This window comes from Rana temporaria, chromosome 6, assembly GCF_905171775.1.
Source record: "Rana temporaria chromosome 6, aRanTem1.1, whole genome shotgun sequence".
NCBI lineage: Eukaryota > Metazoa > Chordata > Amphibia > Anura > Ranidae > Rana > Rana temporaria.
This window is the reverse complement of record NC_053494.1, coordinates 104,319,898-104,339,424: the sequence shown is the minus strand read 5'-3', so window position 1 is coordinate 104,339,424 and position 19,527 is coordinate 104,319,898. Positions and strand designations below refer to the sequence as shown.

At 40.9% G+C, this 19,527-nt stretch overlaps 1 protein-coding gene across 3 annotated transcripts in view; it reads right to left on the bottom strand.

The window, feature by feature from the left end:
* Window positions 1–19,527, bottom strand: part of VPS16 (VPS16 core subunit of CORVET and HOPS complexes) — a 216,037-nt gene that overhangs the window by 148,699 nt on the left and 47,811 nt on the right. For all 3 annotated transcript variants that reach the window (XM_040357101.1, XM_040357099.1, XM_040357100.1), the window contains 6 exons: window positions 16,293–16,369; window positions 7,773–7,904; window positions 6,869–6,996; window positions 3,947–3,982; window positions 3,581–3,689; window positions 3,369–3,503 (listed from right to left, as the gene is read on the bottom strand). In XM_040357101.1, coding sequence (XP_040213035.1) covers window positions 3,369–3,503; window positions 3,581–3,689; window positions 3,947–3,982; window positions 6,869–6,996; window positions 7,773–7,904; window positions 16,293–16,369 — 617 coding nt within the window. The remainder of the gene's footprint in view (window positions 1–3,368; window positions 3,504–3,580; window positions 3,690–3,946; window positions 3,983–6,868; window positions 6,997–7,772; window positions 7,905–16,292; window positions 16,370–19,527) is intronic.

Genomic DNA, 19,527 nt, shown 5'->3' with positions numbered 1-19,527 from the left:
CTATCCGATGTTCTGTATGATTCTTCTTTTGCAAAATACTTTTTTTCAAAATAAAAGAAGAAAAAGGAGTGGGTAAATGGAAAAGAAATAGCAGGTACAGAAGTCCCAGGGAGTACATTCTCCTATTTCATTTTTTGTATCAAATAGATAAAATTGATTGGTTTAAGGACAGTCGCTGAGTGTATATCCAAAGCTGCGAAACGTAGGTGAATTTCAGTAATGTGTTGGTTAAAATGGATGCAAGTTTCTCATTTAATATACCGTATTTATCAGCGTATATCGCGCACTATTTTACCCTTGAAATAAGGGGAAAATCGTGGGTGCGCGATATACGCCGATAGCCGCTTCCCGCGCTCAGTTTGAAATCCTGCGCCGACATATACCGAGTGCAGTACACTCGGGTACATTCGGCTAGTCTCGGCTTCGCTCGTGCTCACGCATAAACATCACAGAGCGTGAGCGCGAGCGACGCCGAGAGTTTTGCCGAATGTACCCGAGTGTACTGCACTCAGGATAGGTCGGCGGAGGCGTTCGAACTGAGCGCGGGAAGCGGGGACTCGACTTGAGGCGCGTGCTGGAGAAGCCGGGAGGACACCATCGAGGCCGCAGACGGACGCCGGACCGGACGATGGACGCTGGGAAGACACCAAAACTGTAAGTAATAAAATCATATAACTTTTTTTTTTACAGGAATTTCGGGGGCAACTTTAGGGGTGCGCGGTATACGCGGGAGCGCGTTATTCCGCGATAAATACGTAATGTCAGTTACTTTGTTTTTCACTGCCTCAAAACTGAGGTTATGGGTTTTACACGCTTTAGCAATGACTAATCTAGATGCTGTGAATATATGAGAAGCTAGTATCCATTCCAATCTAAAAATATCTGGAATAGGTTTATTCAGTAGGGCCTCATAGGGATTTTGCTAATGTTCGTGCTAATGAAGGAGTGAATAAGGTTGTAGACTCAAGCCCATAATCTGAATGCTAATGGGGAAGGGGAGGGGAAGCTCTGCTGGTTTCGATCATCAAATCATGTACAAACAAAAATGAAGTGGAAAAGGAGCGTCTCTGCATTCATAAGGTTCGTTTGTGTGGTAGTACGATGTGGGAGGGAAAATTTCTTTAGGAAACATAGGAGATAAGGTGTGTTGGGGGGCCTAGTATACTTTAGCTCAGGGATCCCCAAACTACAGCCCTCCAGCTGTTGCGGAACTACACATCCCATGAGGCATTGTAAAACTCTGACATTCACAGACGTGACTAGGCATGATGGGAATTGTAGTTCCTGAACAACTGGAGGGCCATAGTTTGAAGACCCATGCTTTAGCTAGATGGTAGTGGAACTCTGCTAGAACCAAGAGCATGTTGCTGTTACGATTGCGGGACTGGTTTTGAGGGAACTCGGGAAAATTTGTTGGGTGAAAGTTCATAATCTATTGGCCAGCATAGTGTTGGCCTGGTTTCCCTAAAATCGTTTTTTGCCTGGTCCATCTAACTATCCGATGTTCTGCTGTGTCTGAGGCAGAGGTTCAAGTTAGTCCAAGCTTAGCCTAACACCTTTAAAGTTAGCCGTAGCATGAGCAGAACCTTGTTCCAGTTGTTGGGATAATTGGGTGCCGCTCGCTCTTCCTTTTGGAAGCCATTTGTATAATGTGACCCTTGTATGACCTACCTCTATGCTTCCCATAAACTGACAGTACAGGAGAGGGAATCTTTATTCAGCTCAAAATATTCTGTAGATTTGTATTGATAAGATCCTACACTATGTCATTTAGAGAGAGAAAAGTGCTCTTCATTGTCCACTGAGAGAAACTGGGTTTCTGGTGGAGGGAGTTGCAAGTGATAAGAGGGTCGTGGTCAGACCAAGAAGTACAGTCAAAATAGAAGTACAGTGTTTTGAAGGGAGAAATCACTGTTCTGAAACATTTCTGACAAATTCAGCACAATAAGCAATCCCTGTTAGGAAGAACTCATGTATAAAGCTGCAAAAGAAAGTATAACCATCCATACAAAATATATAAAGTATGGTCAAGATTCTGCTATGACAACACAAAAAGCATGCTTCACTATATGTTCCAAACATACCTATTCGGTACATATAGGCCCTGTTATAGAACTCCAGTAGGGAAAAGCTAAGCAAAATGGGTGAAGTCTTTTCTAAAAATGTTTACGGAAAAGGTAAGTCATCAGTAAATCTCATCATGGGGAGTTGAGAAGTGTGCATGTGCAGTTTGTGGCAGAAATAAAACGTGCATACAGGTAAAACGTTTTTTTCACTGTCCTGCCTGGCAAGATTTATTTTGTCCAAAAGGTTAAAGTGGTTGTAAACCCTTTACAACCACTTTTACCTACAGGTAAGCCTAGATTAAGGCTTACCTGTAGAGGTGCTCAAAATATCTTCTAAACCTCCACGGTTTAGGAGATATTTACAAAAGAGACGGGCGCCGATGTCTATAACACATGCGCTGTAGACAACAGCACAGGCGCACTTTAGAAAACGGCGATCGTACCATTTCTAAAGGAGATTGTGCCGTGACTGGCGGATCCCACGCGCATGCACGGGAGTGACGTTATCGTGGCTCCGGCCAATCACATTGCTGGGGCCGCGATACTCAGAAGAAAGAGGGTGAAAGATGGACGCTTTGTGGAACAGGGGACAGCGGTGACATTGCAGGCTTCGATCTCAAGTAAGTGACACATAATGCATGCGATTAGCCCATTATGCTTTATCCTTGCAGGGAAACAAAGAGGAAGTAAAACCCATCAGGGTATACTTCCTTTTTAAGGGTACTTTGGCCACACTCATCAAACGTTTTCACATACATACATTGACCAAGGTAATTTCCCTGAAAGGACTCATACATGCAGGTTGTTTTTACAGTTGCTTCTAGGGGTGTCAGATGTCTTATTTTCCTGCCTCTAAATGCCCCTCCATGTTAGCCTATGTGTCCATGCACACACAGGCCATTAACAGCATTTAGTGGCAGGGGCTTTTAGAGGCTGTTGGAGGCAAGAAAAAAAAAAAAACACTGCCAGGGCGTTCAGGAGCGGCAGAATTTGGGCAGAAAAGACATGTGAAGATACTAACAGCTACTAGAAGCTGATAACAGCTTCTCAACATTAGTGCTGGAGCATTATTTAATTTCAATGACCAGAAATATTTATTCTGGCCAATGAAATGAACGCTCAAGAGCTGGATGCCTGTAAAAGCTTAAGACACTTTTACAAGCTCCAGGCATTTTTTCTGCAAAAACACTGCTGGCTTCTAGGAGAGGTAAATAAAACGTCCTGTGTGCATGAGGCCTAAATATTCTCTCTATGTGAAGAGCTGTACATTTTTACATACAAAATACAATGATATATACTTACTTTAATAGCCAATTCTGTTCTGCCACAGTCACATGCCTTTGAAGCAATCTCTGAATATGAAATGCCTGCAGCATCGCCAAGCTTTTGATTGATGGCCTGAGCTACTTCTTCATCTGTTTTCTCTTTCTGCTGAACCTAAACATAGCACAGGCTTTACAGACAAAATGCTTCAAAGACAATACCACAAAAAAAAAAAAAAAGAAAAAATGTACCTTGTAACATGCCCAGTGCGCTAGAATTCGGCTCACTCCTTGAGAGTCAGGCTGTTTTAAGTGTTCACAAATTTTTACAGCAAGAGGATAGAGTCTTCTTAAAACTAACCTGTCCAAATACAGGAAAAGATGCAGTTAGTTTTTAATTAGTCTACTTTAGTGAAGAAACCACACATCAACATTTGCCAGACATTATGAGTGTGCTAATTTGAATTTAATCTATTTTTATAAAGTGCTAACATATTATGCAGTGTTGAGATCCAGATTGAACATCTGGTATTACCAAAATATTTAGGTTCACTATAATGATATATGGGATATGTTAAGGTAAATCTAAATGCACTATATAAAGAAACGGAACAATACCTATCAAGTAGCACTGGAATTGTGAGTTGCTTATATCTGCAGAAAGGTTAAAGATAATTTGATATTCAAAGGAAAACCACAACCACAATGTAACACCATTTTCAGCAGGAAATGGCCAAGATTTTAACCATGTATGGGCAGGCTGAATGTACCAAGTTGAATGATCAATCGATCCGGATTTTAAATAAGATTAATGCTAGCGGCTTATAAAGCCACTAGCAATAATCACTATATTCTCGCCTCCCCCGCCAGGAGAATACAATGACCAGTGGTTGCCGTAAACAAATTCGCTGCATGTATGGGCTGCTTTAGAATTCCAGAGGTGGGTCTATTTTATAAAGGAACGTATATTGTATGAATTTGTTTTATTGGATAACTTCACCTTTAGGCTCTGTGCACACCTAATGCCGATGCAGCTCCCAGCAGGGGTCCAGTGTGTCCTGGTTCACCGTTTCAGGTCTGATTTCAGTGCAAAATTTTGGCTGAATTCAGACCTAAAACAGACCAAAATACGCACAGGGCGCCTGTGCAAATTCGCACCGGAGCCGCATCGGAGATATGTAAATCGGTTACAGAGAGAGACAATCACATTCTCCTCCTAGTGTGAACCCAGCCTTAAAATATAATAATAATAAAAAATGCACAAGGGCTGCTTATTTAGCAACATGTTCACCCTGGATATGGATGTAACATGCTATGAAAGCAGAACTTCTTGAAAAAAAATTTTTTTTACATTTCTTCAGTTACGTCCTGGTTTCCAGGCCTAGGCAAATTATGTCATATATCCCAGAAGTCTTCAGGAAGGGCTTTCTCAGCTAAGCACACCCTCCTGTCTACATGCCTGAGCTACGGGCAGATGAATTCCAGGAAGTAAATGGTACCAAATTAAACCATGGAGACATGGATGGGTGAGTTTGCGTTGAATATTAAAAAAATAATCAAAAATTATTAGTTTGTGGTGCTCAGATACAGTGTAGTGCCACTTTAATTTTGCAGAATATGGGAAAGTATACAATTTCTAAACTACTACTACTACTGTAGCCACTGCTACAAAATAGCAGCCACTTCATAGTGCCTGCACATCGGGTCAGCTTAGCTACTGATCAACCAGGTGCCCAGGGTCCCAAGGATGTTCTGGTATACCTTTCCTGGCCAAGAACCTGTTTAAACTTCATCCCATTCCACACTAGGCTGGCCTGCTTTCCTAGCCAATAGTGCAGCACAACAGGCTGATAGGTAAAGGCCAAGTTCTCAACCAGAAAGAGTTGTCGCTATTTTCATGCCAGAGGTTTTTCAACCAATTTACAAATAGAATCAAATGACTTTCTTTTAGCATAAATGAAACATTTAGCAAATAAATTGGTGGAAGATTTTTTTATGTATTTGTGACCCCTGCACCTGAAGCAACTAAGAAAGTCATGCAAATGTTTGAGAAAGATCTGTGACTTGCCTCCCTAAGCAATCAATTAAAAAAAATTCTAACTTAACCACTTGCCGACTGGCTCATGCCGATATACTTCGGCAAAGTGGCACGGGTGTACAAAACGCCGGCAGCCGCGGGAGCGTGCTCACGGGTCCTGCTGACTCGATGTCTGCCGGTGGCTCGCGATCGTGTCATGGAGAGGAAGAACAGGGTGATGCCTATGTAAACAAGACATTTCCCTGTTCTGCCTAGCAACCAGTGATTGGGAGAGCAGTGATCTCATGTTCTAGTGAGCCCACCCCCCTACAGTTAGAACATGCTGAGGGAACACAGTTAATCCCTTGATCGCCCCCTAGTGTTTAACCCCTTCCCTGCCAGTGACATTTACACAGTAATCAGTGTATTTTTATAGTAATACTAATCGCTGTATAAATGCCAATGGTCCCAAAATAGTGCCAAAAGTGTCCGCCGCAATGTCGCAGTCACGATAAAAAAAAAATGCAGATCGCCGCCATTACTAATAAAAAAAAAATATTAATAAAAATGCCATAAATCTATCCCCTATTTTGTAGATGCGATAACTTTTGCGCAAACCAATCAATATTCGCTTATTGCGTATTTACCAAAAATATGTAGAAGAATACATATTGGCCTAAACTGTGGAAGAAAAGGCAAAATCGTGGGTGCGCGATATACGCCGATACCCGCTTTCCCGCCACGAGTTTGAATACTGCGCCGGCATATACCGAGCGCAGTACACTCGTGTATCTTCGGGCAGTCTCGGCGCCTCTCGCACTGACGACCTGAGCGTACAGGACGTCAGCGCGACAGTTGCCGAGCCTGCCCGACGATACACGAGTGTACTGCGCTCGGTATATGTCGGCGCAGTATTCAAACTCGGCACGGGAAACGAGCGGGGAGGATGCGAGGACGCCGCAGAAGGACGCCGGACCCGCCGAAGAGGACACCCGACCCGCCGAAGAACGCCGGACCCGACGAGGCCGCCGATGGACGCCGCGCAAGACACCAAAACTAAGTACAAAAAAACTTTTTTTCCACAGGATTGGGGGCCACTTTAGGGGTGCACGGTATACGCGGGAGCGCGTTTTACCGCGATAAATACGGTATATATATATAATTTATTTTTATTTTTTGGGGGGGGGCTATGATAGCAAAAGTAAAAAATATCGCTTTTTTTGTTAATAGAGCAAAAAATGTGGGTACGTCGCACGACGGTGCAATTGTCAGTTAAAGCGATGCAGTGCCGTATCGCAAAAAAGGGCTTGGCCAGGAAGGGGGTTAAAGTGGTTAAGCAAAATCTCTTCTTTTTTTTTTTGTTGTAGATAGACTTTGGAAGACTAAATACTTTCTAAAATACAACAAAAATTGTATGGAGTTGATCTAATTTCTAATATTAATTTAAAAGGGTTAATTATAATGGACTTGGCAACAAAGTTTTATTTTACAATATTCAGCAGACTATTGATTTGAAAAGATACTGTGTGATACTCAGAGGGATTCCAATCTGGTAGTCATTAATAGCATTGAGAACACGAAGATCACGGCAAATTGTCACAAAATCTGAAGGTGAATAGGAATCAAGAAAGCATTTCCCAAAGGAGGCTGCCTATATGTAAAAATAAGAAAAAAGGTTTAATTTGTATTACATGCAATAGATAAAATAAATATATAAAACAATTCTCAATACCTATACGGCATACATTCTGTACAATCTCTTAGCCACCTTAAATAAGGTGGTTCAAAAACTATTTGTCTTAGAGGCTTAATTTAAGCCATTTAGCGTGTCCATAGGAAAGGGTGTATTCTAGGATTCTTTACATTTCTCTTGCTAAAAATAATGCAATGCAATAGGATAAGCAAAAGTAGAGACTAACATTACAGACCACTTTTAAGAGACATGCAGCCATGACTCTTTCTCTCCCATTTTTTTGGGCTTTACAATTAAAATGTAGACAAGAATATATAAACATAATATTTTCTCCAATAGCAGGTTTTGAATATTATTTTTTACAATATAATTGCATGATACTAGGGGAGAGGTTTATACCAAAAAAAAAACAAAAAAAACGAACAAATTCACAAATTATGCTGTACATCCCACCTGTCTATAGGTTCTTCAAGGCTAATTTATGATTGGTCCAGGCATTGTATCAATACAAAAGGTTGCATTAAAAATGTTAAGGATTAGATTGGAATGCCAATTCTAATTATTATTGGTAATCTCTCGATTATAAAAAAAATTAAAAAAAAGTTTTATGTTCTGACAGCATAACCTCCAGCGATTTGATTGTATACAAATTCAAAAAGCATTCATACGCAAATATTATGGTCTATGTATTTAAAATAAAAATTAAAAAAATAAGCGTTTTTAGTACAACTTACTCTAAGCAAAGATTTTTGCATTTCTGGTGCATATTCATAACCAGCTGCTTCAATACACTTTGCTACTGCAACAGGAAGCAGGTTTTGATCCTTTATTTCACGGAGATAGTCATCGGCCTTCTGGCTTTGTTTCTAAACAAGCATAAATAAATACATAAAATAAGATACATTACTACAATTTATTATAGAACGGTTTCATTAAAAAAAAAAAAAATCTGAAAAGGGGGTCCAATATGCAGACTACCTGAAAAGTGTTCCATATGCAGTAAAACATACAGGCTTTGCACTTTATGTGCACCAGAACACCACATTTATTATCTTTATTCAATCTTCTCAGTGCAACTATATGGACCGTTTAGGCAGAGTATTTGAGAGGTTTTATTGTCACAGCTTTTTAATGATCTGATGCAATACCTCTTTGTGTTTAATAAAAAAGACTGAATGTAAAAAAAATGGAAATAATTAGAGCCCAACAATAACACGCTAATAAGACCGACATCAAGCGTGTGTAAAATGAAAAGGATTCTAAGCTTACAGCATTTTACTGAAAGTAGACTTCTTATGGGCCACATTTCTCAACTCACTATGGTACCCCCCCCCTTGCAGGTGCTCCTAAAGATCCCTAACTGCACCCCATCGCGATCTCGGCCTTCCTCCGACCCCTTTCCCAATAGTACCCTCCCTCTCCGACCCCACTTATGTTATACAGTCTATGCCTCTGGGACTCTGTCCGGTACTCCAGTAACCTGATGTTACCATTCCTCCCTCTCCTAAATAACCACCACTTACTGCCTGGGTTAGAACAACCTTCTGATGGTGGCCTGCCCACAGATTTTCCCTTCTTGGGATCCTGCTCTTTCCCATCCTGGCCCTCACTTTGTGAGACAAAAGAGGCGCCCCTTTCAGTGTTCTTCCACTACATGCAGCTTTGCCACTGAATAGTCACCCGCAGACGCAACTCTTCCTTCCCATTTCATAAAATCGCTTTAAAGCATATCTGCCTACACTCCCCAGGAGCCCGTGGCACCATTTCTGCGGTTCTGAGGACTGGAGGAATGCCTGGTCAAGCATAGCCAAATGCTCCTTTAATACTGTCACCCTGGAGGCGGCCTACAAAGTCCTCCTCTGTTGGAACTGCATCCCAACCCCCCATTGCCCACTTAAACCCATCATATAGTGTTAGATATTTCCAGGGATGTAGCCTGCGTGGGGACAAGATCCACATCTGGTAGTCCTGCCCCCGATTGGTGGGGTTCTGTTCGAGGGTCTTTTGTCTTCCGATGACACGGCTCCACAAAGATAGACAGACATGCACTTCTCCACTGCACAACCCTGGGCCACTTTTCCAATCAACAGAAATTGGCCACCATACATTTTTATTGCCACCAAATGTGCTATAACCAGAGCCCGAAATAAACCCTCAGTCCGGTTCGCAGAACTGAAGAGCATTCTGACTACACCAATGATGATTCAGGGGAAGATGACCAGTATCCATTATGACAAATTTCTCAAAGTGTGGGCCCCACGGTGGTCATATGCTTTCCTGACCCTGCACCTGACAAATCTGGGCACTCCTGGCTCTCATAGAGCATTACCTAGCCTGCAGGAACCTCTCTCTTCCTCCTAATCTCTTCTTTTCCTCTCAATCCTTTCTCTTCTTATGCCCCTAGCATTATTATTATGCTGCTAGCATTAGTAAATAGATAGGAGCGTATCGTTATATTTACTTGTTTTAACCACTTAAAGGACCGCCTAACGCCGATATACGTCGGCAGAATGGCACGGCTGGGCACAATCACGTACCTGTACGCGATTCCTTAAGCCTAGCCGTGGGGTGGCGCGCGCTCCCCGTTCTTCAGCTCCGATGACCAATCGCGGGACACCGGCGGCGATCGGGTCCGCCGGTCCTGAAGAACGGGGAGAGGTGTGCGTTAACACACCTTCCCTGTTCTTCGTTGTGGCAGTGTCATTGATCGTCTGTTCCCTGATATAGGGAAAGACAATCAATGACGTCACACGTCCAGCCCAGCCCCCCTACAGTTAGAAACACATATGAGGTCACACTTAACCCCTACAGTGCCCCCTAGTGGTTAACTCCTAAACTGCAATTGTCATTTTCACAGTAAACAATGCATTTTTATAGCACTTTTTGCTGTGAAAATGACAATGGTCCCAAAAATGTGTCAAAATTGTCCGACGTGTCCGCCATAATGTTGCAGTCACGAAAAAAAAAACGCTGATCGCCGCCATTAGTAGTAAAAAAAATATATTAATATAGATGCAATAAAACTATCACCTATTTTGTAAACGCTATAAATTTTGCACAAACCAATCAATAAACGCTTATTGCGATTTTTTTTACCAAAAATAGGTAGAAGAATACGTATCGGCCTAAACTGAGGGGAAAAAACGTTTTTTTATATATTTTTGGGGGATATTTATTATAGCAAAAAGTAAAAAATACTGAATTGTCGCTCTATTTTTGTTTATAGCGCAAAAAATAAAAACCGCAGAGGTGATCAAATACCACCAAAAGAAAGCTCTATTTGTGGGGAATTGCCAGTTAAAGCGACGCAGCGCCGAATCGCAAAAAGTGGCCTGGTCCTTTAGCTGCATATTGGTCCGGGTCTTAAGTGGTTAAACTTTTTTTTTCAGCTGCTTCCTGGTTACTGGCTAAGTTCAAAATTATGTCATACATCCCAGGAGTCTTAATGGACATTTTTTTTCTTTCATCTGATAGAGGAGAGGAGGAGCTTTCTCATGTAAAACATACCCTTCTGCCTGCATGTTTGAGCGAAGGGCAGATGGATTCCAAGAAGTAAATGCTACATGAATCATTTTTTCGTAATGGCGTGTCTACAGTATTATCCATTTTCTCTTTTATTTGTATTTATTTTTTAAATGGATAATACTGTCATTCTATATAGTCCGCTTGCTCATATATAGAAATCAAACTCATATTACATCTCATTCAATAATGCTCAGGGTCCTTCTCTCTTTACACATTCACGACATTATATGCTTTTTCAATCAGATACAGTCTTTTTGATTTCTTCTTGATAAGGCGAAGCGTGTACTTACGAGTTTGTTCCTATTTAAGAGAGTTTTTTTGCATATTTTTCATTTCTGCATTTATGTCGGTGAATGTTTTTTTTTTTGGAATAATAACTCTATTCCTATAAGACTGGTTTATATAAAAATTTGTATTTTTAATAGTTTTTGCATAGAATCATGATTTATATATTTATTGACTGTTTCTATTAGTAAACCTCTTTGAAAACATTCAGCAACATTTACAACCATATCATGTCTATATAATTATGTATTCGCATTTATGTCACGTTATGCTATATCACACGTTTTATTATGTCTTATATGTACGGTACATATTTACTTCAGTTATTATTTCTCATTTGTTCATGAAGACAACCATTATATATTTTCATATTATACTTTTTATTTTTAGTCTTATTAGACTTTCACACTGGATGTCTTCTGTTCCTCCGCCTACGGCGTTTCCCATTTTGGGTTTTTCAAGATTTGATTGTGTGGGGAGGCAACTCCTTGACAATTCGTTTTTTTTAATTGGTTGTTTAATTTTTTTCTTCTTTATATATATACACACACACACACACACACACTCAAATTTAAATCATTTAGCTATGACTAAGCACCAGTTTAGGGCGTGAAACGTGTTAACGGTTTTGTCCTGTTCTTTCTACATTTGAAGTGACTGTATTTGGATTTTACAATATTTAATAAAGATGCCTTCAACGGTGTGCGGCCATCCAGGACTTCTTTCTTCTTTTATTTATGAAATTAAGTGAGAATTTTACCCTAATCGTAAAACTCCTCCCTATCTCTCGTTAACAAATTTCTACATATAACATCAGACGTTATACTAAGACCTACACCTGTTCAGGCTCTCATAGTATTCCCTTCAACCTATGCTGCACACATTTATCAGTCGCTAACTTAACCACTGACATTTTTCACATACATGTTAAACTTTGCTAGAAAATTTGAACCCCCCAAAAACATAATATTTTATGAAATCAGAGGCCTTAAAGAATAAAATTGTGGATGTTTCAATTTTTAGGTCGAACACTTTTTGCACAGCTGTATATCAAACACAATTTTTTAGGACAAATTACACTTAAATAAATTTTAGTGCACACAAAACACAATACCCAGTTTTTTGGTAAAATACAGAAGACGATGTTGTGTCAAGTAAAGATAATAAACATGTGAAGATTTAACCACTTCCTGCCCATCATATAACACAATAATGTGTGCAAAGTGGTTAAGTCATCCTGACTGAACGTCAAATGAGGTCCAGCAGGATAAGCCGCGATCGCGTGCTCGCAGAGCGGCGATCGTTAAAGTGGTGTGTCAGTCTGACACACCACATCACCGATCTCGGTAAAGAGCCTCTGAGGTAAGCTATTTACCATGTGATCAGCTGTGTCCAATCACAGCTGATCCCAGCATAAACAGGAAGAGCCGCGTATCGGCTTTTCCTCCACTCGCCCTGACAGATGCAAGATGCTCTCCTGACAGGGCGGTGGTCTGCGCTTATTGATTATCAGTGCAGCCCCTCCGAGTGCACCTGTGCCCACCAGGGATGCCCACCCATGACAACCAGGATTGCCAATCAGTGCCCATTAGAGGTGCCAATCAGTAATGCCTGCCAGTGCCTCCTTAACAGTTCAGCCTATCATAGCCATCTATCTGTGCCCACCAGTCCCGCCTATCCGCTTAAATTTCATGAATCGGGTTTACATCCACTCTAATAAGGATAAGTTTACATCTTAGACATATATTTGGAGAATATTTTTATTACATTTTTTTAAGTGGGGGGGGGGGGGGGGATACATTTTAGTTAAAGTGACCCTGTCATGAAATAAATGATTCCAAAACAGGGGGACCTGCAAAATAATAAAGGGAATACTTAGTTTTTCCACAGCCCATACCACCAAAACATTGTTTAGAAAGTTCTGGAAGTGTTTATCTCCTGGATCCCCCACAGCTCTCACTGTTGCCTCCTGCTGACCTCCACTATGGTATCCTGTAGTGAAATGAAGGTCAGCAGGAGGAGAAAAGATTTAAAAGTACAAATGTTTCCCACATCCCTAATACAGATTTGAAGCCATTCACAAAAATTTTGGCGAACACGATGTTGACGTTCCTGGCTGACTATATCCATTCTGATCAGGTGAGCTTTCTTCCATATAGGCAGGTAGCTGATCAGGTCAGGAGAGCAATTGACCTTATATCCTTGCTACATTCGTCATGGGATGGTGGATTACATAGGATGGGGATGTTGTTACCTATTGACATCCACAAAGCATTTGATTCGCTCTCTTGGCCCTTCATCTTTCGGGTGCTGACTAGGTGGAATTTCATTCTTGGCCTTGATGCACTCGTTATACAGTTCACCCTCGGCCTCGGCTCAGATACTGTTGCAGGGCCATAGATCAGATTTGATACCCATATCGTTGGATGCCCATTATCTCCTATATTATTTGTGATAGCCATAGAAACGTTGGCGATAGCGATCCGACACAACCCAGATATCTTGGGAATAGAAAGCAGAGGGGAAGAGTCATACGTGTGCTCTATTTGCAGATGACCTTTGCTGTTTATCACATCCCCCCGCTACCAAATCTTTTGTCTCTCCTAAACCGATTCGGGAAAATTTCCTGCTGTTAGTCAACCATGATAAATCAGAAGCACTGAATGTCAATTTTCCAACTTCAACGCTCCAGAGTATCAAATCTCAATTCCCCTTCTCATGGCAACAGTCATCTCTCTCTTATCTAGGCATCCGACTGACTTCCAACGTATTCCTCACTGCACAAAGCCAATTACTCGCCCATTTGCTCGTTTATTGGAAGATGTGAAGGCATGGTCTGTTGCGAATTTATCTTGGATGGGGAGAATCGCATCGGTTAAAATGACAATCCTACCAAGGTTATTATATTACTTCCGAACTCTGCCTATCCAGGTCCCCATTGCTGCCACGTGCCACTTCCAATCTAAAATCCTCCATTACATCTGGGGTACCCAAGGTCCCAGAATAGCTCGAGCCACGATGTATGCTCCCAAAGATCTAGGAGGTATGGGGGTGCCGAGTTTCTGAAGGACTATATGGCTGTGCAGTTGGCCCAACTACGCCAACTTCACAGCCATCATTGCCCCGAGTGGGTCCCAATGGAGGCCCAGACGGGTCTGACCTGACAGAACGCACCTTGTTTGAGCACAGGTGCGTACAGGATGCTGCCCTCTGGGGGGGACATCTCTGTGATCTATAAACAGATTTTTTTTCCCTCCTACTAAATCATCATATCAGATGGCATGGGAGAGGGATCTGGACATAAGCCCTGAGGCAGAGGACTGCTGCAAATGGAGCACACAAATCCATTAAGGTATTCTAAATGTTGCCCTGATTGAGGTGGGATACCATGTATATTGCTAGGTGGTACTTGGTACCAAAGCGCCCCTCCAAAATGTATCCAGGAACCTCAGCTTCATGCTTCAGGGTTTGTGGACAGGTGGGTTCACCACTACATGTGTGGTGGACGTGCCCTAAGGTTCGTCGCTTTTGGATGAGGGTTCATTCATTTATATTCTCGATCAGTATGGTCAATATTGATAAGGACGCTAGTGTTGGCCTATTGAATAAACCAGTGGAAAATATCCCTACCATATATAAAATATATATACTCAGACGCCAATATATTTTATATTCCTTGCAGCCAAAATTGCCATTGCGTCAGCTTGGGAAAGCCCCGTTATAGACATAGCATTGATGAAATGCAAACTATCGTGGATTATGCTGAACGAAAAAAAATTCTGCGTGAAAAACTCTTTCAGAAAATATGCTCCCCCTAGCTTGCATACCTACAGGTCCCTGATATGCAACGTTGTTCACTTTCGGATGGATTCACCTTTTTCTCTTACATTTCTTTACTCCATACCTATATATGGCATCATGTTTATGTTGTTTTCGATTCTTCTCTCTTTGGTTAACCCAGGCTTTCATGGGTATATTGTTGGGAATTGGGTCCCCTATAGGGCACAGTTATAATAAATAATTGCTGACAGAATGTTAATTATTACATATATATGCCACCTGGATTAATTTACTGAGGGTATACTTTAGCAATGTTGCGTTTCAGTGACCACTTTGGCTTGTATATCCACTTAAGGACCACCTCATGTAAATATACGTCAGCAGAATGGCACGGACAGGCACATGCACGTACCCATACGTCCTCTGCTTGACGTGGGTCGGATCGGGACCCCCCCCCCCCCGTACATGCGGCGGTCCTTAAGCCTCGGGGAGCGATCCGGGACGACGGCGCGGCTATTCGTTTATAGCCGCCCCGTCGCGATCGCTCCCCGGAGCTGAAGAACGGGGAGAGCCGTATGTAAACATGGCTTCCCCGTGCTTCACTATGGCGGCGCATCGATCGAGTGATCCCTTTTATTAGGGAGACTCGATCGATGATGTCAGTCCTACAGCCACACCCCCCTACAGTTGCAAACACACACAAAGTGAACCACAAATGTTACAGCGCCCCCTGTGTTTAACTCCCAAACGGCAACTGTCATTTTCACAATAAAGAATGTAATTTAAATGCATTTTTTGCTGTGAAAATGACAATGGTCCCAAAAATGTGTCAAAATTGTCCGAAGTGTCCGCCATAATGTCGCAGTCACGAAAAAAAATCGCTGATCGCCGCCATTAGTAGTAAAAAAAATAAAAATGCAATAAAACTATCCCCTATTTTGTAAACGCTATAAATTTTGCGCAAACCAACCGATAAACGATTATTGCGATTTTTTTTACCAAAAATAGGTAGAAGAATACGTATCGGCCTAAACTGAGGAAAAAAAACTTTTTTTTATATATATTTTTGGGGGATATTTATTATAGCAAAAAGTAAAAAATATTGCATTTTTTTTTCAAAATTGTCACTCTATTTTTGTTTATAGCGCAAAAAATAAAAACCGCAGAGGTGATCAAATACCACCAAAAGAAAGCTCTATTTGTGGGGAAAAAAGGACGCCAATTTTGTTTGGGAGCCACGTCGCACGACCGCGCAATTGTCTGTTAAAGCGACGCAGTCCCGAACTGTAAAAACCCCTTGGGTCTTTAGGCAGCATATTGGTCCGGGGCTTAAGTGGATATACATAACGTACTAGGTGGCTAATAGGACGATTGCATCGTAGAGTATGTTCTGTTCTGACCGTATTTCAGTATTAGTTACTGTCCTGTTTTATATTATAGTTAAAATATGTTGGAGGGCCACATTGCAGACATAACCTGCATGTTAGGTCTTCAGTAATCTCTACTAAGCCCCACATTTGTTTATTTTCTATACAACACACCTGGAGCAAAGCAAGGATTGTTCGCTGCTCTACCAACTGCTCCTTTTTTTTTTGCTTTACTAAAACAATAAAAACTATTGAAAACAGAAAAGTCCAAAATGTTTATAAGACAGGAGCATGTACCTCATATTCTTTTTGTGCCTCCATTAAGAGTGCACCTGGGGCCATCGAAGCTATCTTGAAAATCTCTTCTGTTGCCTCTATAGAGAAAAAAAAAATACAAAATAAAATTAGCCATGGTGTTTAACTTTCTAAAAAGGAAATCCACTGGGCCCTACTTGAAAAACATACGCTCTGTACATACGTGTGCATTGAACTATATAGCTACATGCTATGCTAAATGATTTCATAATAAAAACTTAGTTGAAAAAAAAATAAAACTTGGTTAAAAATGGTATAGGCAAAAATGCTTTTAACAAGGTTGTAACAGTTAAGGCATTACATTTTCTTTTGCACCATTATTAGGCAATAAAAATGGGCAGTCAGTATTTATCAAAGCCCTAAAACCTCATTGCAGCTGATGCTATAATATATATTTAAAGAGACGTAACATACATATTTTCCTAAAGAAGAACTGAACTCTGGAGGCTGTGCCCCCTGCAAATGCATACAATTGATTTGTGATAAATATTGCCTGTGGTCTCCATGCAGTTGATATTTTCGTTAAAGGACTTACAATGACTTGTTTTGCACTGTCTCTCTCTGTCTGGGGCGGCCATCTTGTTAGCATCAGGGCTTTTGCTTCCTCATGTCAGAGCCTTCAGCAAGGCCAACAATGAACATCACAGTAGTTAGATCACCAAATCTCATACCAATTATCCAGATACTAGCAGTCAGAGGCAGTAGCACCTTAGATCTCAAACTAGAGATATAAAACTGAAGGTGTATGCACAAGAGTGCCTAGACGCACTCAAATACTGGAAAGTGTGCTAATTTTGAGGAATGCCAGTCTGGGTAGTTCAGGGCACTGCTTAGGCACAATTAACTTTTCAAAATTTACCATAATCCTCGTCAAAGCTTTACCTTTAGAGTTGAGTTTCAGCCCTGGTTCACACTGACTGCGGGAATGAAATTGTGCGAGTTCAGCTGAACTTGCATGATTTTATTCCCGCATGTTAGTCCCCGATTTCGGGGGCGATTTCAGAAACATCTGTGTGGGTTTTTCTACACAAAATGTCAATGGAAATCGCACCTCGAAATCGCCAAAAGTAGTACAGGAACCACTTTTGGAAATTGGTGCAGTGCCGCAAATGATTCGGACGCTGCCATTACCGCCGATTTGGCATGCAATTTGTCAACTCGCATCAATGTGAACCAGGGCTTACTTTAACACTTAGTAAAACACAAAACTCACTTTAAAGAAGAAGTAAACCCTCCTCAAAAAAAAAACAACACGCAAGACAAAGGCATAATGAGCTAGTATGCATACAAGCTCATTATGTATTACTTACCTCCGATCTAAGCCCCGGCAGCGGTCCACGTTTTCCAACATGTCCCTTGGACAGCCACACACTGATTAAAATTCCTGCAGAACAGGCTGAATTTCGTTATGCCTATGGCCAGCATCAGAAGCTCTGTTATAACCTTCAAATTGATAGGTTTGATGGATGCCTGCAACTCTATGCTACTCCTTTTTTACTTTTTCAATAAATTATTCAAATTGACAAAACCAGTGTTTTTCCAAAGTGGGCAGTACTGCAGATCTGGAGCAATGGAGAGATCCATTGAGGCAGGAGGGAGCATCTTTTTTTTTTGTACAAAATATGACAAAACAATGCACACAAATCAAAGCAACATTACTTAAAGTGGTTGTAAATCCTTACATTTACCCAGTGAAGTGACTGACCTCTGATACACAGCGATGGAATAAATGTTGTACCCGTTTCTATTCTACATCTATTCAAACTGCAGAATTTAAAGCTTGCCAGAGCCATCTGGGGAAAAAAAGGGGGGGGGGGCTGGAGAGCTGAAAGTGCACACTGCAGAGCTCAGTGAAGAGAGCTCTGACAGCCGATTGGAGGGAAGAAACACACCCTCCTTCACACAGCACATGAACAGAACAGAACAGAGGTTGTCAATCAGCTGAAGCTCCCTCTACTGTCACCTTTTTTCTTTTGGTGTCAGGTAAAGTGCTCTTAACTGATACAAGTACACACTATAGAGGGATATTTGCCTTGTTCCTATTTCATGTCAGAAGTTTACAGACAATTTAAATAATAACACTTATGTTATACAAAACAATTTTTATAGAACAATTAGGTGAAATACAGAGTAGAACATGAAAACATTATTCTATTTGATTGTGTGGTCCGAATTCAGAGATAAAGTTTGTACTGTGTTGACGGAGTGTGGTATGCACATTCTAGACCAAAACGTCAGATGCCGGAGGGCCTGCTAATTACGGTTTGTTGTAGTAAAAAAAAAAAAAAAACAGGGTAATCAAATCATATTTTCTGAAGCAATTGCACTAAGAGATAGAATCCCAAAAGGTTTTACAAACTTTTTCTCATAACCCTATTGTCTCAAGACCATACGTTTACTTCAGATGACACACCCTTTGTAATTTCACTTGTTTTATAGAGTTAGCAAGGATATTAACTCGCCACAGGATGTTACCAACGCAGTACACATGAGCAACAGTATAAACACAGGATACAAGCATAACATCTTTACTTTAATACCGGGTTATCTCTTGCCAGCAACAGTCCAAATTGCTTTGCATATTTTAATCTGTCAGGAGGCTAACTGCATAAGACTAAAATAATTACTACTTATATGGATATTTTACTTATGTTTAAAGCTTTTACAATGATTATTAGCGGTTTTGCTAATCCTGCACTACTCTGATGTGTACAGTTCTTGATTAGCATTTATTTTTTTTTGCACTTTTTTCACATAATCCAGTTTGGTCCAGCAGCCCCCCCCCCCCCCCTACACTGTGAAGCTGGTGAGGAAGGAGCTGTAGCAGGAGAAAAGCTTTTTTTTTTCCCGATTCTGAAAAAAGATTTTCTGAAAAACGCTATTTTGAGCACTTCTTTTATTTACATGCGGAGCATTCTGGCAGTGAATTGGTTGGAACTGGGATTATCTGCTATACCTACCAGTGAGGTCTTTTTGTACACATTTAAATGCCGAACATGAGAGTGTAAGGCAATTTGAGTTGATGAGTTTTGCATCTGACGGGAGAGGATTCACTGACACCGGGTGTGGTGGAAGATTGGAAGCTATTTTTTCACAAACATACTTGATGTGATATATGGATTTATATTTAATCAATATTTAAAACACATTTATATATTTTTTTGGGAATTTGTGCACATATTCACTTTTGTCACATGGTGATGTTTATGAACATTAG